Genomic DNA, 24,913 nt, shown 5'->3' with positions numbered 1-24,913 from the left:
TTTCACTCACTGAACTTGGAGGCCAGATCTTGTTGATCACCCACCTCTTTTCACAGCTCGGGGGCTCCCGGGGCCATTGGTTTTCCTTGACTCGGATCCTGCGGTGGATGTTCGGAAGCTGGCTTGGGAACTGCTGTCATCGTCGGATCCAGAGGACTCATCGGGGAAGGGAATGTTGCTGATCTGCGTGGCTTTCTGTCAAATTCCGTCAAGGTGAAGGCAATGTTACTTTGAACGGCAATGACTTCTACCACACACCAACCTGCCTGGGCCGCAGCTCTTTGCCTGGGTCTGACACATGGGGTTGAGCACTCGGACACTGGAGGGTCGGTGTCAGTTCTCCAAGGGTTAATTGTTACTTACCCACAGGTCAAAAGGTAAGAGAAAAATAATTTTTAAAAATTGCCTTTTGTTTTTGCACACTCATTAGTTGTGATAGAATCATAGAGAGATACATCCAGGAAACAGGCTCTTTGGCCCATCAAGTTCGTGACCACCATCAAGCACCCTCTTGCAACTAATACTATCCTAACCCATTTTATTCTCCCCACATTCCCATCACCTACCCCCACTCCCCACAATCACACCCCCAGATTCTATCAGGTACTTACACGAGGAACAAGTTACAGCGGCCAGTTAACCTACCAACCTGTATCAGCTCAGAGAGCAATCCCAAACCCCCATGTCTGACTGTAACCTATTTTCTCTCACATACGCATCTACTCCTCCCCCCCCCCCCCCCCGATTCTCATACATTTATACAGCATGGAAACAGGCCATTCTGCCCACTAAACATGCTGACCAGTGGGCACCCATCTGTACTAATACCATCATTCTGCCCTTCTATGCCTGGGCGATGCAAGTGCTCATCTAGACACTTCCTAAATGATGTCAGTGAACCTGCTTCCACCACTCTCTCCGGCAGTGTATTCCAGGTAGTCACCACTCTGTGGGTGATGAAGGTCTCCCTCAGATCCACTCTTATCCCTCACCCTAAATCTATATCCTCAAATTTTATTCTCCTGCTGCAGATGCTGCCTGACTTTCTGGGTGTTTTCAGCAGATCCTGTTCTTATTTCAGGTTGCCAGCCTTGCTGGGTTTTTGGCCTTTTGTTTACTTTCTAAACAGTCCTTCATAATGTAATAAATGTACTTCACCTATTTTCAAACGTGACTATGTCCATTTTCAAGTAGGAAATTTTACAATTTAAACTTCCATTAACTTAACAAACATGCAAACAAAGTAAAAACAAAAGAACATTTGACAAAAACTCAGTGCCCCACCATTGTAGTATGTCATTAGTTCTTTTAGGATATGATTAGTAGAGTAGCTGAGGGGGGGAGGGGGGGTCTAGTAGATGTGGTGTATTTAGATTTTCAGAAGGCTTTTGATAAGGTGCCGCACAGGGGGTTAGAGCATACTGAGTTGGGGGTAGTGTTACAGCCACAGATTGATTCTCGGTAAACAGACAGGAAGCAAAGAATGGATCTTTCTCAAGTTGGTGGGTTGTGACTAGTGGGGGTAAGGCAGGAATTGGTCTTGGGCCCCGTTGTACCTCCTATTGGAGGTACTGAGGCTTCACCTTCAGGAGTGGGCCTCCTGTTGTGATCCATGATAACTCAGTCCTCAGCCACATGGACTACGGCAGTGGAAGAAGGCAGCCATCTACTTGTAGCCTCCAATGGATGCCAGCCTTGCCAGGAATGCCCATGAATTGGAAAGCCAAGCCACTCTGGCCTGTCTGTGACCTCTAGCACTGTGTCAATGAGGCCCCACATAAGTTCAAGGAACAGCACCTCCTTCTATTGGGCATGTTGTAGCCTTCTGTCCTTGAAGTCAAATTCAACTATTTCAGGCAACTTGCGCTCTTGTTCTGTTTCAGAACTGACCATTCCTGCTGCATGTCCTCCATCTGTAATATTAACTTAGGTTTTCTCCCTCCACTGACATGCCTGGTCTGCTGGGCACTCCCTACTACCCCGACCTGCTCTGCACTTTCTCTGTAACTACAACACTATATTCTGCATTCTGTTTTCTTTTTACTACTTTGATGTAGTTATGTATGACATGGTCTGCCTGGATGGCATACAAACAAAGTTTTTCACTGTTTCTGGGTACACGTGATAATAAAAAAAAATACCAGCTTTTATATATCCGTTCGTTTGCATCTTCTCTCTCTCCCCAACACCCTCATTAACCTATCCATCAAATGGCATCATCAACGGTGTGTCCCCATGGTGATCCTGGCCTCACCCAGGGATATTCTCTTTCTCCTATCCATCCCTCCCTAAACTAACTTGTGTTTGCTCTTTCCCACTTCTGACGAAGGGTCTTCGAACTGAAACGTTAACTCTGGTTCTCTCTCCACAGATGATGCCTGACCTGCTGAGCATTTCCAGCATTTTCTGTTTTTAATTAAGAAAACAACATTGGTATCACATAGCTGCCCTTCCACGCTGCTACAAGGAGTGGCCCCAGTCTCCCAGCAGCTTGGCTCCAAGGTACAACAAAGGGTTTGGTGCAAGTCCTCACTATGTTCGAGGCTTGCACCTGGCCTACAGCTTACGCAAAACTGATCATCGTTCTTACCCCTTTCAATGTGGTGTAGACAGGAACAGTCACGTTCTTGTAGATGAGGTGAGTGAAGGGGCCAGATGTGATACTTGCTGGAAGGTTCGACACTGGGGAACAAAGCAGAGAAATGGAGAAGGTTAACAAAAGAACAAAGAGCTTGATGCTTGGTTTGCACGTCCCAGCCAGGAGTGTCTTACTTCCTGATACTACCTGAATCTCTGACCAACTTGCCTCAATCTATCAGCAATAGGTACCACACCCCCCGCCCACCCCCCATGGCCCCTTATGTTTATAAGCCCACGGGCTCGTCTAACTACTGTGCCAAGTTGTCCCTATTGGGGAGTCAATGAGACCGAGCCTCAAAGTCAAGCTGGGCAAGTCCCGACGATGGTAGTGATGACAGAGTGGGGAGACACAAGAGATTGTAGATGCTGGAGTCTGGAGTATCAAACAATCTGCTGGAGGAACTCAGCGGGTCGAGCAGCATCTGTGGGAGGAAAGGAACTGTCGATGTTTCGGGTCAAGACCCTGCAGCAGGACTGAGAATGGAGAGGGGGAGATGGTCAGTATAAAGAGGAGAAGGGGAGTGGCAAGAAAGGATTCCGAGGCGACTGGTGGACTGAGGAGGGGTGTGAGATGGCAGGCAGATAGTGCCAGGTATGGGAGGTGAGCGGGGGTGGAGTTGGGAGATAGTGCCAGGTGAATGATAGATGGAGGCAGACAGAGAGAGAGCAAAAACAGGAAAAACAAACAGATGGAGCACGTCTGGGGGAGGGGAGTGTGAAGATAGGGGGCAGCTGCCGGAGGGGAAAAACACGACGATGCTGGAGGAACTCAGCAGGCCAGGCAGCATCCGTGGAGAAAAGCAGGCGGTCAACGTTTCAGGTCAGGACCCTTCTTCAGGACTGAAGATAGGAAAAAGGGATGCCCAATATATAGGAGGGAAAAGCACAGCAGTGATCTGTGGACAAAAGAAATGCTGACCGCCTGCTTTTCTCCATGGATGCTGCCTGGCCTGCTGAGTTCCTCCAGCATCATCGTGTTTTTCATCTAGATTCCAGCGTCTGCACTCCTTTGCTTCTCTAGCTGCTGAAGGGGGATAAATAGGAACACAAAGCGCTACTGGTGCTAGATTCTGATAAGTAAAGGAGGTGAGAATAGGAACCATTAGGGGAGAGGTTAACAGCAGTTGGAACTAGATTGGGGGCTGGGGGGTGGGGTGGGCTGGGGAGAAACCTGTGTGTGAAGTGGGTGCATGGAACCAGGAGGGCAAGGGGGACAAACATGGGTGAAGGGTGGCGATTCTGGTGCCAGCCCAGGCCATTGTCGCGAGCTCCCTGATGTGCATTCCTCTTCCAGGTCTCTCCTGTCTCTTTGCCCATGGAGCTGGTCGGAAAAGGGATAGGGTAGCCCCGGCACAACCCCAACTAAAACCCCCCCCAAATGGGGTCCAATTTACAGCATGGCAGCCAAGTTCCCACAGTGACAGAGTTTCAAAGCTGGGAACAGGCAGTTGCTTTGGACACCCATTGGATGCCCCTAGCAAAACTGGGCCTGGTCACAGTTGATGGGAATTGAGAATAGGCCAGTATTTGGTGGATTCTGTTGGGACATATGATTGCAAAAGCTCTGAGGGTCACGTCCTCCACCGTCAGCACATGCTGCATTCTGGAGGACAATCGGGTAAGGACAAACCAACATACCAATCAGAACACAAGAACATAAGAAAACAGGAGCAGGAGTAGACCACTCAGCCCCTCAAGCCTGTTCTGCCATTTAATAAGGTTACGGCTGATCCCAAGGGGAGACATCGAGGTGACCCTGTCTGGGGGCGAAGGGGGTTTAGCAAGTACGACCAAAAGTATCCCACTCAAGGTGAAGCAACCGGCCATGTGACAATGGTTCGACTCTCCGCGTTCCCACCTACCTCCCGTGATCTTTTCACCCCCCTGCTTTTCAAAAGTTTATCTACTGTTGCCTTTAAGACGTTCAATGACTCTTGCTTCCATCGCCCCTTGAGGAAGAGAGCTCCAAAGACTCACAGAGAAAAAAAAATTTCACCTTATCTCTGCCTTAAATGGGCAATACCTTATTTTGAAGGGGCAATCCCCAGTTCTTGGCTCTCCCACAGGAGGAAGCATCACACCCCTGTCAACACCTCCCATGACCCTCCAGGAGGGGGAGCCACAACACTGGAAGATTAACCTTTCCTACTGCTCCCAGCCACATGAAGTTAAACCAATCTACCAGTCCGTACTTCTACGCCCTCCTGTCTGGGGTTGGCTCTCTCCAGTGTAAGAGGGCCACTTCTTTCCTGATCAACACCGAATTAAAATCACTCTCAATGTTCTGATGATACCATTGGACCCCATCCTGCTGGGACTCAAAAATCTGAAAGCAATCTGAAAACTCGAGTAAAAATCAAGGGAGCTGGAGGCTTGGACACAGGTTAAGTCAGCTGGAGGATTGAAATTCCCACTCATCTAGTATTTTCCAAGGGAATGTAGTCATCCCTCTCCATCCTGGTTGTGATCAGAGATGATGGCAGCTACAGGGGATTAAAAACTACTTGGATTTCAAAAGCTGCTCCCTCCTTCCCTCCCTTAACTGCGTGGAGAGTGTAACACACCACAAAACCATCGATTCCAACTGAAAATAGACAGGAGACAGAAATAGCACCCAGTCAAAAGGCAGATGGCAGAACCCTTGATCTTTCACTGCCATCTCTTTGCTTCCTTCAAATGTTACTGACCCTACTTCACATCCAGTCTCAGTTCCCATCTCTCTCAGCCTTGTGTTTATTTAGGGCTTTGAAGCTGAACTGGTGAGGATTTGCCAGTGAATTCAGCCTGCATACCTTGGGTTAATTCGGGGGTGGAGGGAGGGGGAGACACACGACCTTTCCCTTTGATCTGGAACGTGGGCTGCAGCGGTTGAGTGGAGATCGCCGCTCCCACTAATCAGCCCTGACAACCTGAGACCCCCCCACCAACCGCCCCCCCCCCCCCCACTCCCCTAGGAGAACTCTGTTAAATGTCTGTGCCATGCATGGCCACATGAAGTTACATCTCACAGCACAGGAACAGGCCCTTTGGCCCTCGATGTCTGTGCCAATCATGAAGCCAAGTTAAAATAATCCCATCTGCCTGCATGTCATCCATATCCCTGTTCATGTCTGTCTAAACGCCTCTTAAGTGTTGTTGTCGTATCTGCTTCCACCGCCTCCCCTGGCAGCACGTTCCAGGCACCTACCACTCCCTGTGTAAAAAACTTGCCTCACACATCCCCTTTAAGCTTTCCCCCTCTCACCTTTAACCTACGCCCTCCAGTATTTGACTTTCCACTCTGGGGAAAAGACTCTGTTTATTCTGTCTTTGCCTCTCATAGATTTATATATTTCTAACAGGTCACCCCCTCAGCCTCCAGAGAAAACAATCCAAGTTTCTCCAACCAGTGCTCTTCGATTTAACCAAACCACTAACCCTGGCCAGACCACCATCAATTCAAACCAAGTTTGAATTAATCTTTCTCCTGGGTTTGTCTAGTAGTGTCTGGGATGTTAATCTATAACTGCTTGAGACCCCAGGTGTTCTACCCAATGTAAGGTCACATGTACACACACACTGGGTCTGGCTACAACATACTGATGGACACAGCATGGTCATGCACCCGGGTATAAGTGCACATTCATGAAATGAGTGAGGAGATTCAGTAGATCACCAAAGACTTTTTACAAATTTCTATAGATGTATGGTAGAGAGCATTCTGACTGGTTGCTTCAGAGACTGGTATGGACGCTCAATTGCACAGGTTTGCAGAGGGTTATAGACTCAGCCAGATCCATGAAGACCACCTCATTATTCCTTCTTTATTGCACTATTTATTTTTGTAATTTATAGTAATTTTATGCCTTTGCACTGTACTGTTACCACAAAACAACAAATTTCACAGCATATAAGTCAGTGATAATAAATCTGATTCTAATGCTAATGCTAACAAACACACAGTTATTATCCTGCTACTAAGCACAACTTACCGACTAGTAAGTACATTGCCAACTTTGACGATAGCATGTCCCAGCTGTGACTCACTGCATGGAACTCTCACTTCTGAGAAGGTTCAAGCCCTGCTCCAGACACATCAGAAGATATTCAAGGCTGAAGCCCCCAGTTCAGTAACGAGGAACGTTGCACATTAATTCATGCCATCTTTCCGTGTTAAACTGAGGACTCAACAACCCTTCCACAATGGATGAGAAAGATCCCATGGTACTATTTGGAAAAGACCAAGCAAGGTCCCTCTAGTGTCCAGGTCAGAATTAGCAAATTATACAGATTACCTGCTACCTGTCAGGCCACACTGTTGCTGCAATTCCAGTGGCCACAGTTTAAAAAGCAGTTAATTAGCTGTTGAGCTCTTTGGGATATCCTAAGGTTGTGAGAAGTGATGTACCCAGTCCTTCTTTGTTCTCCTACATGCAATGGGTTACTGGTCAATTTCTAAGCATCCCTGCTGTTTTGACAGTACATACCACCAGGGTCAAGGACAGCTTCTATCCGTCTGTTATAAGACCATTGAACGGTCTCCTAGTACGATAAGATGGACTCTTGACCTCAAATATACATCGTCATAGGCCTGCACTGCACTTTCTCTGTAACTGTAACATTATATTCTGATTTCTGTTATTGCTTTTCCCTCGTATTACCTCAATGTCCGGATGTGAAATGAACTGGCATGCAAAACAAAGTTTTTCACTGTACCTTGGTACACATGACAATAATAAACCAAATACCAATAATGTTTGTAGCTTGGGGCTCCAAGACAGGCCGCACCAGAGTCAAATAAAGCACTGGTCTTTGTGGTAAATGACTGGACTGCACAGTCACAGCCACCTCTGGGAAACAACTACCCTGCTGTGAGTGCAATACAGGTGGATGAGCTCACAAAGCCAATGGACGGCTTTACTTGAACAAACACACTTACGTCTCTTAGAGGGACTAGCTCCAAAGGTCACTTCCGACATCCTCATGCCTGATTTCGCCAGGGCGTAGATTCGACCCTCCTGGAAAGGCAAGGGGAAAGGCTCATTGGGGGCAACACACTGTTCCATCTTGGGACTCAATTCCTGCATCCCAAGTTAAATAACTCATCCCGAAAAGGGAAGGGGTGTAACTGTACAGCCATCATGGTCTTGCTCATGGTTCTTAACTATATTTAGCCAGCTGTGAGTCAGCAGGTAGCAACTTCTGCCCAGATCAAAGGGTTGCATGTTCAGGTCCCACTTTAGGGACTCGGGGGGGGGGGGGGAGAATATTCCGGCTGCTCAGTGCCGAGGGAAGGCCAGAATGTCAGAGGTGCTATTTTAAACCCACATGGTAAAAGTAAAAGACCATTATCTGGCATCAAAACAGATTGGACACACAAGAGACTGCAGATGCTGGAAAATGGAGCAAAAAACAAACTGCTGGAGGAACTCAGTGGGTCGAGCAGCATCTGTGGGGGGAAAGGAATGGTCGGCGTCCTGATGCAGGGTCTTGACCCAAAGTGTGGACAATTCCTCGCCCCCACCACAGATCCTGCTTGACCCACTGACTTCCTCCAGCAGTTTGGTTTTTTGCACCAAGACAGATTACTTGGTCACATAACACTTGTGTTCTCTGGAGCACACAATATGTTACAACCTATATGCTTCCTATTACTGTCTATAAGATTCCTCTATTAGAGCAGCAACCAAGCCTGTCAAGGGCTGCGAAGCCCTTGAGAAGTTCTGAGGTCTTGAAAGATGTTGTGGGGACGTATTTCTACAGACAGACCATTCTGACAAAGAAGCACCAAGACTCATAAAACTGGGAATGAGCTATCAATCTGATCATCCTTCTGTGTCCAGTGTGGGTGAGCGCTCTTCCAGTTTCACCTCTGCAAACCGTTCTCCCTCTTATCCGTCACCTAGAGGCTCCTGATCACGGTCTCAGGATATGATGTAACACATTCAGGGGCGAGATGAGACATTTCTTCACTCAGAGGGGTGGAGAACCTGTGGAATTCTCCGCCACAGTAGGCAATGGAGGCCAAGCTGCTGAATATAATTAAAGGGGATAGATAGATTTCTGGACACAAAAGGCATTAAGGGACTTGGGGGGGGGGGGGGGGGGGGGAGACTGGGGATGTGGTACTGAGACGCAGGATCAGGGATGATCACACTGAGTGATAGAGCAGGCCAGAAGGGCCGAATAGCCTGCTCCTTTTACCATTTTTGAGCACATTTCAAGTTATCAATCTGAACCTCTTACATTAATCTACACAGTGGAAAACTCATTGCTCTATAATCAATAAGACTTCACTTTTTCCCAGATCACTGTTTAATTTGCTATTAATTTATAAATCAAACACAATCAAATTCTTATCATAAACTTGTAGTCAAACAGCATTTCAACCCACTGACTATCTGCTGACCATCAAGCACCCACTTACACTAATCCCTTTTATTCACCCCACATCCCCACATTCCCCTCAACTCCCCCACACGCTAGGGGCAATTTACAGCGGCCAATTAACCCACCAACCTGCACGTCTTTTGGATTGGGGGGGGGGTAACTGGAGCACCCGAGGGAAGGTCAAACTCCACACAGACAGCACCGGAGGTCAGGACTGAAGCCAGCTCACTGGAGCTGTGAGACAGTGACTCTACCAGCTGTGCAGATAAAAGGCAGCAAAGTGTGACATCAACACGAGGAACATATTTAGTAAATGCCTCCGCACCCAATATTCCTTCTCAGGTGAGATGACTGTAAAGGTTTGTACCCTTCAGCTCAAGGAGAGGCATCAACCTCCCTTCTAAGAACTGAGAGGCAGATGCCTTGGTAACTTCTCCACAGTCACTCCACTGTTCCTCGGCAGGACATTGAGGCACTCAAAATGCCACAGCGGAGCACTGGGAATGTATTATGTTCTCCACACAACAAGCTGTGCACCGAAGCATCAGATGGGCTCCCTAGAACATTTCCCCAGCACAAAGACACAGGGAACTGGGTCATGAAAGATCGCTTTGTATCAGCTTGGTGAGGTAGACAGATCCCACACTCAGAGAGGAGGGGCTTCGCACTGAGGGACGGGCCACAATATGGAGAGAGATGCCAAGCTCCATTTAACTGTGAGGCATTAAATAGACGCAAGGCACTCTATGTACAGGGGCAAGCCACGCAACATACATTGTACTACTCTACATACTGAGTTAATGAACATTCTGTATGGAGAAATCATCCTATATAGAACCATTCAACACACAACGACAACGTAAGCTACATATAAAGAAGACACATGACACAGAAAACCCATGCTACATGCAAAGATGAGCCAATGCACAGAGAGAGACATACTATTCCACCTGCTGAGATAAGGCATTGCACATTCAGAGAAGCCTTCATAAGATATAGGAACAGAATTAGGCCATTTGGCCCATCGAGTCTGCTCTGCCATTCGATCATTGCCGATTTTTTTTTCAACCCCATTCTCCTGCCTTCTCCCTGTAACCCTTAACCCCTTTCACCAATCAAGAACCTATCCGTCTCTGCCTAAATACACCCAATGACTTGGCCTCCACATTCCTCTGTAGCAACAATTTCCAAATTCACCACCCTCTGGCTGAAGAAATTCCTCCTCATCTCAGTTTTAAAGGGACATCCCTTTATTCTGAGGCTATGCCCTTGGATCCTGGACTCTCCTACAAATGGAAACATCCTCCCACGTCCACTCTATCCAGGCCTTTCAGTATCCGGTAGGTTTCAATGAGATCCCACCTCCCGCCTCCCCACCCCACCCCCACCCTTCTGAACTCCCATCAAGTACAGGCCCAGAGATATCAAACACTCCTCACAGGTCAAGCCTTTCAGTCCTGGGATCATTCTTGTGAACCTTCCTAAATATAAAGCACTCTGCCTGCACAACTGTGTCCCTCAGAAAGCCCTCTATGTGGAGAGAAGAGATTCTGTGTACAGATTCGCTGTCCTACCTATGGAGATGGGAGTCATGTACAGAAACACACCATTCCAGAAACATCCAGGGAGAGTCACTGTGTCTGCAGAGAACAGCGATTCTAGTTGCTGGATTAGCCACTTTATGAACAAAAACGGAGGGGTTATCCTGCACTAGGACTCCCAAGTCCCTTTGCACTTCTGATTTCTGAATTCGCTCCCTGTTTAGAAAATAGTCTACGCCTTTAGTCCTTCCACCAAATTGCATGACCGTACACTTCCCTATGCTGTATTCCATCTGCCATTTCTTTGCCCATTCTCCCAACCTTTCCAAGTCCTTCTGCAGACTCCCTGCTTCCTCAACGCTACCTGCCCCTCCACCTATCTTTGTACCATCTGCAAACCTGGCCACAAAGCCATCAATTCCGTCATCCAGATCATTAACATATAACGTGAAAAGTAGCGGACCCAACACCGACCCCTGCAGAACACCACTAGTCACCGGCAGCCAACCAGAAAAGGCCCCCTTTATTCCCACTCTTTGCCTTCTGCTAGAGCCAATCTTCTATTCATGCTAGTACCTTTCCTGTAATACCATGGGCTCCTATCTTGTTTAGTAGCCTCATGTGCAGCACCTTGTCAAAGGCCTTCTGAAAATCCAAGTGAACAACATCCCCTGACTCTCCATTGTCTATCCTGCCTATTACTTCCTCAAAGAATTCCAACAGATTTGTCAGGCAAGGTTTCCCCTTAAGGAAACCATGCTGACTTCGGCCTATTTTGTCATGTGTTTCCAAGTACCCTGAAAGCTCATCCTTAGTAATGGACTCTAATAGCTTACCAACCACTGTCAGGCTAACTGGCCTATAATTTCCTATCTTTTGCCTCTGTCCCTTCTTAAAGAGTGGAGTGACATTTGCGATTTTCCAGTCCTCTGGAACCATTCCTGAATCTAGTGATTGTTGCTCCAGATTCCAGCATCTGCAGTTTCTCTTGTGCCCCTGGGCTTGTTACATACAATGATATGCTATTCTACACAGAGGGAGAAGCCACGTTTGATCCAGAGAGAAATATATACAAACCATCCTACACCCGAGAGTCACGCCATTCTACATACTTAGACAAGCCATTGGACACACCCAGCCTGTCTGTAGAGAGGGAAATTACCCTGCAGACAGGAGCAGACCATATCATGTTTAACACTTGAAACGGCTTTGAGAGAGACACAACATTCTGCACACAGAGACAGTTCATCACGGATGTGTGAGCTGTCTTGTTCTTTACGCTGGCTGTTCCGCAGCCTCCCAAGTACAAGCGAGGCTTGTCTAGACTCGCCTGTGCTGCTGTCAGCCGGAAGCCTCGGATCATCCGCACAATAACGAGCTTTGGCAGGAACAAAATGGAAAGCTCAGACATGTCATTCCAGTAATTGTTCTTTTCCTGCTTTTCGGAAGAAATGGCTTATATTTGTGGATTCAGACAGTTGTTTAAGCCAAGGAGCTGCATAATCACCTCCCGTGCCCGACTACTGTGGGGGTGGGCTGTTGTGAAGGTTTCTACCTTTGGAAGTTGATGCATGTGTCTGGCCACAGGCACCATCCAGGCTCAACACCTCAGCTGGAACAGGGCACGGATGTAGAGTAATACTTTAAGCTTGAAAATGAGCCAGGGATGTGGACAGCACCCATTAACAAGAATTCAAGTACGCTGTGCACCAGGGAGATGCTCCAGAACCGGGCCCTAAATAATGCTGAGGATCACTCAGTTAGAATTCTTTGCAACACATCACAGCTGTGTAAATGGAAACCTTGGCACAGTCACACCTCTTACATTCCAAAATGACGGATGGATATGGTTATTTGATAGCGACTGGTGGTGGGGGAAGCAGGGTGTGCTGGGGACGTAAAATGTCAGCAGTCATTTAGTTGTCACATCGATGTGGTAGCATTGGGAAGGACAGTGAGGAAGGTGGGGGGAAGGGGGAAGGGGGGCAGGGGAGAGAGGGAGCGCATGGGAGAGAGAGGGGGAAGAGAGAGGGAGGGGGGAAGAGTGAGACAGAGAGTGAGAGCGAGTTCCACTCACCACTTGCCCCAACCACTCACCGGGCCCCGACTCCTCACACCACTTAAATCTATGCGGTTGGGTTTCCTGAGCTCCCTTGAACTTTACCTGGAGTTTTACTGTATTTGGGATGTGGAAGACAGTCCCATTTTCCTAGATTTATGGGGGATGAGTGTCCTGCCAAAGTAGGAAGGGGTGGGGGAGATGCAGTCTCAGTATAAATGGGGTTGGAGCCTTGTAAGTCTGAGAGGGCTGTTAAAAGATCCCCTCTGCATTAGATGTGAGGTAAACATGGACCTTTACAGTGGCGGAAAGGGTTTCTTGAGCCCCATTAAATTGGCAAAGTGGCGTGTAGTTCGTGCTGCTGTCTCACAGCTCCAGTGACCCGGGTTCAATCCTGACCTTGGGTGCTGTCTGTGTCAAGTTTGCATGTTCTGTGTGCGTTTCCCCTGGGGACTCCAGTTTCCTCCCACATCCCAAAATCATGCAGATTGGTAGGTTAATTGGCCACTGAAAATTGCCCCTAGTGTGTGGGTGAGTGGTAGAATCTGGGGGGGGGGGGGGTTTGGAGGGAGATGTTGATGGGCATGAGAGAGAGATTAGGTGACAGAGGAATGTTGGGGAATGGGACTGATGGGATTGCTCTTGAGGGCCAGCATAGACTTGATGGGCTGACTAGACTTTGTTTTCAGGAAATATGAAATGTGGACAATCGAGCAGTCTTTTACTGGAGGACCATTGCACTGGGGAACAGTATAGAGACACTCTATCCTGGTGGGAATAACAGTGCTCTGATGTCCTGAGGGTATAGTTTGTCTGGGGCAGGGGTGAGAGGTCCACAAGGTCCAGTGAAGTAACCTTACCCATGAAGGGAAGCGGTGCAGCGGTGGGGGCGGGGGCTTGTTGGTGGAGACACGCTTGGCACAATCAGGATCAAGGGCCTCCTCCCCTGACACGCCGGGCGGGTCGGGGAGGGTGAGCTCTGGCTCAGGAGCGGCGGTGCTCTCGTCTGTCTCCATCTGCTCGGAGACGTCGTCAATGTCTGTCTCCTGCACCTGGACGGCCAGCGGTGAGGAGGCCGCGGGCTTGAAGGAGGAGATGTCAATGGAGATGACGTGGTTGAACCTCTCGGCGCCAGCTTGGGGCTGGCTGTAGTGCTTCTTTGCCAGCTGGATGCTGTCCCTTGGTACCAGTGGGGTCCTGACCTTGGGCAGGGTCATACTGGTGCCCGCGCTGCCTTTCTTGGTGGCCAGGGTCAGTAGTGTGGGTGCAGCAGCTTTGGGTCTGGGCGAGGGTGGCAAGGACAGTTTGGGTGCCAGCCCAGTGGGGAGCTGGAGGTTTGTCACGTTGGTCTCGCTTGAAGGCGAGTGGGAGTTCAGTCTTTGCGAGCGGAACCTGCCGTCGAGTTCATCGGGGGAAACCTCCTTCTGTGCGGCAGTCGGTGGGACCGACCCACTCTGGTCATCCAAGGCTGTTTTCGGGATCTCCTTGGCCACCCTCTGCGGCTTGGCGTGCTCAACCCTCGCTCCCTCAAACTCCGAGTTGTCTGCCGACCCCTGCAACTCGCCGTTGAGGAGCAAACCCCCCTGATCCCAACCGCAGGGGCTTGACGCTGCTTGGGTCGGACTGCAGGTGCCCTGATCTGCTTCCCCTCCTGGGCTCCCTTCACCTGCCGGGTCGCTTCCCTCCTGACGCAGCTCCTTCTTGCCCTCAGGGGGCAGCTTTGCGGCCTGGTCGGGCTTCTCTGGCGGAGTAGGGGTCCGAGGAGTCGGGGGCCCGGGAGGAGAGCCGGAGACCTCTGTCACATCAGCCACCGGCCTCTTGCCTTGTAAATCTGTTCAACATAAAAGCAATCCAGTTACTGACAAATGCACCAGTTGGTAGTGCCATCTCTGTGTTGGGGTGGGGGTTGGCTGTTATGGAGTCATGGAGTCAGAGTCATACAGCACAGAAACAGGCCCTTTGGCCCAACTGGTCCATGCCAACCAAGATGCCCATCTAAGCTGGTCCCATTTGCCCCATACCCCTCGAAACCTTTCCTATCCATGTACCTGTCCAAGTGCCTTTTAAACATTGTTAATGTACCTGCCTCCACCACTTCCTCTGGCAGTTCATTCCATATACGGACCACCCTCTGGGTGAAAAAGTTGCCCCTCAGGTTCCCGTTAAATCTCTCCCTTCTCACCTTAAACCTACGCCCTTTAGTTCTTGATTTCCCCAACCCTGGGAAAAAGGCTGTGCACATTCACCCTTCTTCTCTCACCATTGAATTGGTGGTATTACTTGGATCAATTGGCTCCAAGGATTCCAGCAGGATATCAGCCAGTAGCTCCAGTATCAACGGGCAAGGATGAGGTTGGCACAGTCTGACCAGTGCTTATCTTGGGTACAATGCCAGAGACATTGTGGGAGTGGGTGGGAGGTGGGGAAGGTCAGAGTGCAAAGACGGGGGGGGGGGGGCGGTGTGATGGCAGGATGATGGTGGTGGGGCAGGTATATACAGAGGGGGTGGTGACCTGAAGGGGGGGGCGAGATTGGGATCCTGTAGGAGGGCATGGGCCAATCTGCATTGGGATTGGAATGGAGGTGCTTGTTGACGTTGGGATTTGGGTGCTGTGATAGGACAGTGCCAGCAAGAGGACTGTCAATAATCCCCTGCAAAAGCAAAGCAACGGGGGCTTTTTCAGGGGTACAGGAAGAGGAGGGGAGGGATAGATATTAAGCACGAGCATGAGAGGGAGCACAGACAAGGATTACAATCCCAAACCCTCTCCACCACCCCATCCAACTCCGATATCCAAAATCCACCTGACCTCCTCCACAACAGTCACAGTTCTAACTGGGACCTTGCTGGGGGAAAGAGGGTATAATGGGCAGGGAGTAGGCAGGGGGCAACTGTTGCAGTCTGCACCATATTAAAAGACTCCACCCAAGCAACTCATAAGTCTGTGCTATTCGTAGTACTCAGTCACAATGGTTGAAACTGTTTAAGCAAAATCTAAATCAACTTCACCATTCTTTAATAACAGATGCAAGGTGTCATCGCCTTAAACCTATTCATTCAATCAATTAGATCATTGCTGTGTTGCAGTTGAATTTGCTTTATACCCTGACCCAGCAAGACAATCATCAGTCTCCATGTTGCTTAAACATCCTTCTTTGGAAGGAAAACAACATCCAGGTTTCCATCAACCTTGGTGAAAATGCCCTTCCTGCCTTCTCAGCTAAGTGGTCTAGCTCTCATTTGAAGATTATGTTCTCGTTCTAGATTCACTCACCAGAGGAAATAGTATCTTTCCACATCTACCTATTCCTTTTGATTGCGACTGTTAAATCACTGTTATTTTAGATAATATACACATGAATCAAATTTGTGCAACCTTCAATTATGCCCCCAGGAACCATCTGGTGGTTTCTGTGTTCCTTTCCCTCTCAACTGTCCCCAACCTGACAGATCCTGTGCAGACCAGTGCCAGGTTTCTTGGTGATGCAGGGAGAGCTCCCTCAACAAGACACCACTCCCTCTGTAAGACTTCCTAAGTAAACTGAATGTTGGCGATGAGAATAGTTACTGGAGACATGGCACACACAGGTCCTCCCCAGGTTATGAACGCCCAGCTTATGTACAGCCCGCACATACGAGCAAGCATTAGGGAGACCAGAGGGATGGATTTGCTGGCTGCTGCAGGCATCTTCTGCCAGGTGGGAACTCAGTTCACAGTCGCATTTCTGACTTGTGAACTGTCCATATTATGAACAGTTATCAGGAACAGAACCCTGTCGTAACCTGGGGAGGACCTGTACTGGAGTGCAGAAATATATGTGGAATGCGCACTTTGCTTAATCTAGTGTACTATGTGGTTGGTCAAAGTACATGCAGACAGAATTCAGGTAGGAGATCAGTCCTGATCTTACTGATCAACGGAGGCTAGTTGTGAGGCTACATGGCCTACCTCAGCTCCAGTCACCTTTACCCTATGCTTTTAGACAAGCTTTGAGGACATGGGTGTTGAGCCTAACATTGAAAACATTGTTTGTGGAAGAATGTCTTGGTCACTGTAAATTGACCCTAGTGTGTAGGTGAGTGGTAGAACCTGGAAGGGGGGGGGGGGGTGTGGGGTGAGGGGGGGGAAAGAGTTAATAGGAATTTGGGGAGGATAAAATCGGTTAGTGTAAATGGGTGCTTGAAGGCTGGCATGGATTCAGTGGGCCGAAGGGTCTGTTACTGTGCTGTATCCCTCTATGACTCTTTAACTCCCAGCCATTAATATAAGCAGTGACCAGATCTTGTTTAGGTTTGCTAAAGTGGGGAGAGGAATTTGCGCCCATTGTTTTTTCAACCTGACAAGTAAAAGAAAATCTATTAGTTCCAATCCTTGGCTCATTTTCCTCATTGGAAAACAAAAAGAATTACTATCTGTCTTGGCCTTCAACTCAGCTAATAGGTCAACAATATCTGATTAGCCCAATTTAAAGTTAACATTCCTACCTGTTAATCCCTAGTTACTGAATAACAAAGCAATGGATTACATATCAGAGTTGTAAATCGATCACTGGTTTCTAATGAGTCATTTAGTTATAAAGTGGAATATTATGGGAAGCAGTCAAACATTGAACTCCAAGATTAAGCATTTGTTAAACCAACCAAATGCAACTGGTACACTTTGATGTCCTTCACCGCTGTTATTGGGGATTGAAGGTTTAGAGATACCACTCCTGCCTCTTAGTCAGAAGGTGAAAGAGTTCATTCTCCACTCCCACTAGGCAGGGTGAGAGGAAAGGAGAATACAGAAAGAGCTGCTCCTTTTCACCACCCTCGGACATACTAAAAAACCCCCCAAAGAACTCCCTCTCTGCTTCTCCACCTCAAAACCCACCCTGGTCTTGATGCGTCTTCCCTTGACATGGTGTCAGTAAAGCTCCTTGTTCACAAGTCATACATTAGTCGCTGGAATTACAGAAGCGATAAAACAGGGCACTTGGGTACACTTAACAGGACATTTTGACTCTATCTATTCCTTATGCAAGGCAAATTGCATTTGACAAGTTTATATTTTGGTGTGATTAACAGGATGGATCAAAGTGAACTAGTATACCTCGATGTTCAGAAGGTGATCTGTTGTTACACCGGATTATGGCTCATTGGGTGGGAGTAAGGTACATTAGCGTGAATGGAGAATTGGCCAGGGCAGAAAACAGAGGTTGTTTTCAGGCTGGGAAGCTGCAACAATATGAGGAAGGGGCTATAGGAGTCAGAGCTGGGTCCTCAGCTATTGGCGGCACAGTGGCACAGCTGGTAGAGCTGCTGCCTCACAGCTCCAGTGACCCAGGTTCAATCCTGACTTCCGGTGCTCTGTGTGTGACATTCGGACGTTCTCCCTGTGACCCTGTGGGTTTCCTCCAGATGCTGCTGATTCCTCCCACATCCCAAAGCTGTGCGGGCTAGTGTATTAACTAGCCACTGCAAATTGCCCCTAGCATGTAGGTGAGTGGTAGAAACTGGGGGAAGGAGTTGATGAGAATGGAAAAAACATGGGATTAATATAGGATCAACGTAAATGGATGATTGATGGTTGCGGTGGACTGCATGGGCTGAAGGGCCTGTTCCATGCTCTACCACTATGACTACTAACAATCCAGGTTAATGGCTGAGATAAGAGAACCAAAAGTAATATATACAAGCTTGCTGACAATACACATCCAGGTGGCAATGAGCTGTGAAGGGGACTCCGAAATTTCAAAGGGCTAGTTAAGTCTTGTCCATTTGAAGACGATGACTGAAGGAGTGAAATATGAAACTTTGGAAAGAAGAATGGGGGAAAAAAAGGTTTATTTTCTGTTAAGTGAAAAGTAAGTATTAAAAGTGCTGATGGCCGAAGAGATTTGGGTATCAGTACATAAGAAAATAGGAGCAGGCCACTCGGCCCTTCGAGCCTACCCCATCATTCAATACGATTATGGCTGATCTGCCCCCAGGACTCATCTCCTCTTCTGTGCCAAGTCCCCATAGCCCTCAATTTCCTGATCTTTCAAAAAAGCATCTACTTCCTCTGTGCTTCAGTAGCAGGACCAGAGCACCTCAGCCAAAACTGGAATTATCCACGTTAAGTAAAGGAAGGAACGTCAGTACCTTGAATCTTGTTTTGCAGGGCCTGGATTTCTTCAGCTTGCTTGCGGGTGGTTACTTTGAGTTGATAGTTCTCGAATTCCAGCTATAACAAAAAGCAAAACAAGAAGGGAGTGAAGGTTATGTTTGCACATCATCTACCTCGTCGTCCAGATACCACAAACTGTTTCAACCAACCCTAATACAGTTTCCATATTTTTATATTTCCTTATGACATAGTAGGCCATTTGTCCATCGAGTCTATGCTAACTCTCAGAGCAATGTCATCAGTCCCAATTTTTCACTTATTTCCCTGTAATCTAGTCTCTGTCACATCCCCGTCAACTCCTCCTGTTTCTCCGACCACCCACTGTCATACTAGGGGTAATTTACAGTGGCTAATTAACCCACCACCCAGCACATTTTTGGGATGTGGGAGGAAACTGGAGCAGTCGGAGGAAATCCATGCAGTCACAGGGAGGACGTGCAAACTTCACTCAGACAGGACCCGAGGTCAGGACTGAACCTAGTGCATCTCCGTTCCGCTCTTGCGATGATGACCAAGTACTAACTCATTCTGTGAGCTGTTCATTCATCACTCCTGTTGCTCATGACCTCCAGTGGCTCCAAGTTAAACAATACCTTAGTTTTAAAACTCTCCTTCTTGTTTTCAACTCTCTCCACAGTCTCACCCCATTCCCTCCACCTTTACAACCTCCTCTTGGCCCACAACTCTTTAAGAACCTGTCTCACTCTGGCTTCTTGCTCATCCCATAATGTAATCGTTCCCCCATTGTCAGCCATGCCTTTGGTTGCCAATCACAGCCCCGTGCAATTCTCCTGAAAATCTCTCTCTCTCTCTCTCTCTCTCTCTCTCTCTGACAAAACTTTCAACCGACGACTCTCATATCTCAAGCGGCTTTGCTTCAAGTCTGTTTTTCTCCTGTGAAGCACGTTGGCCGCTATGCAAATAGAGGTTGTTGTTGCCCATCGGGCAGGAGAAAGATGTGGAACACAAGAAAGTGGATCGAATACCATGACACAAGAGAGATTCTGCAGATGCTGGAATCTGGAGCAACACACATGAAATGCTGGAGGAACTCAGCAGGTCAGGCAGCATCTATGGAGGGAAATAAACAGTCGACGTTGCAGGTCAAGACCCTTCACCAGGACTGGAAGGGAAGAGGGCAGAAGCCAGAATAAAAAGGTAGGGAAAGGAGCACAAGCTGGCACGTGATAGGCCAGTCCAGTTGAGAGGGGGATGGTAGATAGGTGGGGGACGGGGGATGAAAGAAACTGAGAGAAGGGGACAGCATCCTTTCATATGACAGGGTGGGACGAGGTGTAGTCAAGGTCTTCCTACCCCATCACTTGCAAGGATGTCATCCCCTTCTCTCAGTTCCACCACATCTGTTCCCGTGATGAGGCTTTCCATTCCAGGACATCTAAGATGTCCTCTTTTTTTCAGTAAATGGGGTTTCCCTTCCACCACCATCAATGCAGCCCTCACCAGCATCTCCTCCATTTCCCACATGTCTGCCCTCACCCCATCCCGCCCCCACCCCCTGACATAACAGGGACAGGGTTCCCTTTGTCCTCACCTACCATGAGCCTCTGCATCCAACACATCTGCAACTTCTGCCACCTCCAACGGGATCCCACCACCAGGCACATCTTCCCCTGCCCCCTTCCGCTTTCCACAGGGACTGCCCTCTCCGCGACTCCCTTGTCCACTCCTCCCTCCCCACTGATGACCCTCCGGTCCGTATCCCTGCAACCATGCAAAGTGCTACACCTGTCCCTACACCTCCTCCCTCACCACCATTCAGGGCCCCAGACAGTCCTTCCAGGTGAGGCAGCGCTTCATCTGTGACTCCGAGGGTGTCCCTTATTGCATCTGGTGCAGCCTCCTCTACATTGGTGAGACCTGACACGGATTGGGTGTCCACTTCGTTTAGCACCTTCGCTCCGTCTGCCACAACAGCCAGGATTTCCCGGTGGCCACCCCACTTCAATTCCACATCCCATTCCCATACCAACATGTCTATCCACGACCTCCTCTGCTGCCACTTTGAGGCCAGACACAGGCTGGAGGAACAGCACCTCATATTCCTCCTTGGTTGTCTCCAACCTGACAGCATCAACATCGATTTCTCTAACTTCCGGTAACCCCTCCCCTCCTTTTATTCTCCACCCCCCCCTTTGTTTTCCCTCATTCCTGTGACCCCCCTCATCTCCTTCTCTTTCCCTCCCCTGCCCTCATGACCTGCCCATCTACTCCCTACCTCCTCCCCTTTGTACCATGGTCTGCTGTCCTTTCCTACCAGATTCTTTCTTCTTCTGCCCTTTGCCTCTTCTACCTATCACCTCTCAGCTTCTCACATCACTCCCTTTCATCCCCCCTCTCCCACCTACCTACCTCCCCCCCTCACCTGGACTCATCTATCACCTACCAGCTTGTGCTCCTCCCCCCCTCCCTTTTTATTCTGGCTTCTGCCCTCTTCCCTTCCAGTCCTGATGAAGGGTCTCGACCCGAAACGTTGACTGTTTATTTCCCTCCAATAGGTGCTGCCTGACCTGCTGAGTTCCTCCAGCATTTTGTGCATGTTGCATCGAAAGCCATGGTGGCTGCTGATTGGATGACGTACTGAGCGAGGCTGTGGCTCACCTGTCCTGTTCTGCGTCTGTTTCTCCTGACGTCTTTAAGTCCAACTGCGTCTGAAGCAATATAGTTTTTGAAAGGCTTGGCTCTATCTCAGTGCATAAAAGTACACAGCATTGTCAGCAGCAATCTCCCATGACAATTATTACAAATCTACTCCTATTACATCAGATGCCATTAAGGACATATGAACAGACAATCTTAGGAGTGGCCCCTCGAATCTGCTCTCCCATTCAACGTGAGCAGGATTTGAACTAGTTGTAACCTCGGCTCTGCATTCTCAGCTACTCCCAGTAGCCCTTCACCCCCTTGCTTATCAAGGAAGATACAAAAGCCTGAAAGCACATACCACCAGGCTCAAGGACAGCTTCTACCCTGCTGTTAAAAGACTATTGAACGGACCTCTTGTACGATAAGATGGACTCTTGACCTCACAACCTACCTCATTATGGCCTTGCCTTCATTGCACTTTCTCTGTAACTGTGACACTTTATTCTGCATTCTGTTATTGTTTTCCCTTGTACTACCACAATGCACTGATGTGATGATATGATCTGTATGGACGGCATGCAAAATCTAGTTTTTCACTGTACCTTGGTACACGTAAAGATAATAAACCAATTTATCGTTCTAATCCTGCCTTATAAATATTCAAAGACACTGCATCACCCTAAGGAGAGTTCTAAAGATCCATCTATATTGCATCTGCCATGTAGTTGCCCACTCACTCAACCTGTCTAAATCGTCTTGAAGCCTCTTGCCATCCTGCTCACAACTCACAATTTGGCCCAGTTCTGTATTAGAAACATTACATCCAGTTCCCTCAGCCAGCCATTGAGATGTATCATGAATAGCTGGGGTCCAAGCACTGATTCCTGTGGAATCACACTAGTCACTGCCTGCCACTCCATGTAACACCTGCTCTCCGTTTCCAGTCTATCAAACAACTTTCAATCCGCGATTATCCCCAATCCTATACATTCCGATTTTGCATGTTCACCTATTATGGGAGACTTTATCTAAAGCCTTCTGAAAACCCAAATGCGCCTCTTCCACTGGTTCTCCCAAATTATTTGTGGCATTTACATCCCAAAATACTTCAGTAGGTTTCTCAAGCATGACTTCCCTTTCACAAATCCATGTTGACTTTGTCGAATGCCACTGATATTTTCAAAATGTCCTGTTATCACATCATTTATAAAAGACCATTCCTTGCACCATTCTGTCGTATCTTGCACCATTCTGTTGTTTTGTGCTCGTCACTGTATTTATTGTTGCATTTATTATTACCATTTGCACTGTTTACTCTGGGAACTTCAGGCAAGCAAGGAACTTCATTGCACCCTGGGCACTTTCCTATCATGATGTGAGGCTAATTCCTCTGTGTTCCCTGTTTTGTTTCACACCTTTTTCAAAATAGTTCCCCCCCTCCCCAATCTACAGGAACCATTGCATAATCTACAGACTGTTAAAAGATGACAATCGATGCATCCACTATTTCCATGGCAACGTCTTTGAGCACTCTGGGATGCAGATTATCAGGCTCTCAGGATTTATTGGCTTTTGGTCCCATTAATTCCTCCAGCACTGTTTTACTTATGAATACTAATCTCCTTTAATTACTTCTTTACACGGGACTCTTGGTTCGGTACACAGGAGAGTCTGGCTCAGACTAATTCGCCCCCTCACACTTCTCCAAGTGGAAAAAATGCGAAGCCCCACACTGCAGCCCTTCCCACTGTCCCAGACCCACCACTGCCACATCAGGATGATGTGAAGTCTGAGTTGAGGGAGGGAATAGGGCTCAGCCACATGGCTTAAGAATCTTCTGTTAAGGAAGAGAAAAATAAAACTGGGAAGGAGTCAGGCTGCTTAACGGTATCCAGTGCCTGTGGGAGGCGCAGCTAGTAGTAAAGCTCCAGTCATGTGGGTTCGATCCCAACTTCTGGCCCTGTCTGTGTGGAGTTTCCATGTTCTCCCTGTTGGGTTTCTTCACGATGCTCCCGTTTCCTTCCACATCCCAAAAAACGTGCTAATTGGCAACTGTAAATGAGCCCTAGGGTGGGTAAATGGCAGGGGAATGGGCATGTGGGAGAGAGAACAGGTGAGGGGATCGGATTGATGGGAATGCTGTATTAGCTGGCATAGACTTGACGGACCAAATGGCCTCCTTCTCAGCCGTACAAAAATATTTGTTACACTGACTAGGCTTGCATTCCCTTTATCGAAGACTGAGCAGTGTAATTATGCTTTTAACAACTTAACTACACCATTCAGTCTTCAACAGCAGGCAAATATAAAGGATGACTGGAGTTGACAGGTAGACACGGAGAAAGCCTTTACTCTGATGTCAGGGTCCCAAACAAGGGAAGACCGCCATAAAATCTGAGGAGGGGTGGGGAATCGGAAGGACTTCATGGTGCTGAAGTCTTCGTTGGGGGGGGGGGGGGGTGGGGAGGGAGGGAAGGGAGGGAGGAGGGAGGGGGAATCTCCCACAGAGTACCAAGGGTCAATGGGAAACGTCAAAACTGAGACTAACACGGTGGTTGGCAAAGCATATTGAGAATTACTGAACCACGGCAGGTAGATGCCACACACACACACACACAGATTAATCCTGATTGAACTGGAAGGCAGAGTAGGGTTGACAGCTGTATCTCTTAATCTACACCCGATGCTCTTACAGGTGTTAGAAAGTGCAAGGACAGTGCAACAGGAATTTGTATATGACAGTTGTCAACAAAATCCTATTAAACACATGCATTTGTTGGCTTGTGTTCTTAATTTGCTGAATTATTACTGGTGATGGGATGGGGTTGGGAAATGGGAGGAACATTCCCCTTCCCAGCCCCACTTGGTGACACGAAAGCTCAGCTGCGATGCCTTCAGTGGTTGACCAGCATGCTGATTTTTAACCACCTGGGCTCTTGCATGAAGGTAGTGAGCCTGTGTAAACTGCATCACGAGATGGCGACTAGGGGGTGGCGGCAGGAAGGAGAGAAATGCACAGAGAGCAGGGTTTCCTTCCCGATGGTTAAAGGCCTGCCTGCCTAATAATATTTTGACATCCCAGGAATGTATGTTACTCATCCCATGATAACAGAGGGCCAGAGGTCACGGAATATGCTGAGATTCCACAGTGAAGATGTAGTGCCCACACTGTGCACCTGGTCTTCTGGCAGCAAGGGTCTGGCTATGACTCTGTTCTACGTCGAATTGGCCTATTCCGGAATCCGGGAAGGGGGGTGGGGAAGATGGGGAGGATGTGGCTGGGCTCCTCCTCCTGCTGGTCACTATCCAGAGACTTCTGTGCTAGAAGATGCGTGAGAGTGAAGATCAAGGGGGGAAGACTTGTAATGGGGCAAAGTCTTCGGTTGGCGAGCTGGAGAAGGAAGTTGTCCTCTCGCTTCACGCACAGAATGAGATTCCCTCTGTCCTTCGACCTTTCTCTCTGGTTATGCCAACCAAGCCTCATCGAGAACAGACTACAGTTCCAGTACAGGGGCAGGGAAAGTCCGTGAAAATAATCCAGGAAGAAC

The 24,913-nt window shown here is 48.4% G+C and overlaps 1 protein-coding gene and 1 non-coding gene across 3 annotated transcripts in view; one reads left to right on the top strand and one right to left on the bottom strand.

Annotated features, from left to right (window-relative positions):
- plekhh1 (pleckstrin homology domain containing, family H (with MyTH4 domain) member 1) overlaps positions 1–24,913 on the bottom strand; it is a 130,323-nt gene that overhangs the window by 58,107 nt on the left and 47,303 nt on the right. For both annotated transcript variants that reach the window (XM_052020199.1, XM_052020207.1), the window contains exons 6-10: positions 18,737–18,818; positions 13,470–14,440; positions 7,559–7,637; positions 2,591–2,682; positions 45–195 (exon numbers count right to left, since the gene is read on the bottom strand). In XM_052020199.1, coding sequence (XP_051876159.1) covers positions 45–195; positions 2,591–2,682; positions 7,559–7,637; positions 13,470–14,440; positions 18,737–18,818 — 1,375 coding nt within the window. The remainder of the gene's footprint in view (positions 1–44; positions 196–2,590; positions 2,683–7,558; positions 7,638–13,469; positions 14,441–18,736; positions 18,819–24,913) is intronic.
- On the top strand, positions 10,525–10,617 carry LOC127579014 (small nucleolar RNA SNORA17). Its single transcript, XR_007957626.1, has one exon. It is a non-coding gene; the product is annotated as a small nucleolar RNA SNORA17 (small nucleolar RNA).

This window comes from Pristis pectinata, chromosome 1 (genome assembly GCF_009764475.1).
Source record: "Pristis pectinata isolate sPriPec2 chromosome 1, sPriPec2.1.pri, whole genome shotgun sequence".
In the NCBI taxonomy this organism is placed as follows: domain Eukaryota; kingdom Metazoa; phylum Chordata; class Chondrichthyes; order Rhinopristiformes; family Pristidae; genus Pristis; species Pristis pectinata.
This window is presented reverse-complemented; position numbering and strand designations above follow the sequence as displayed.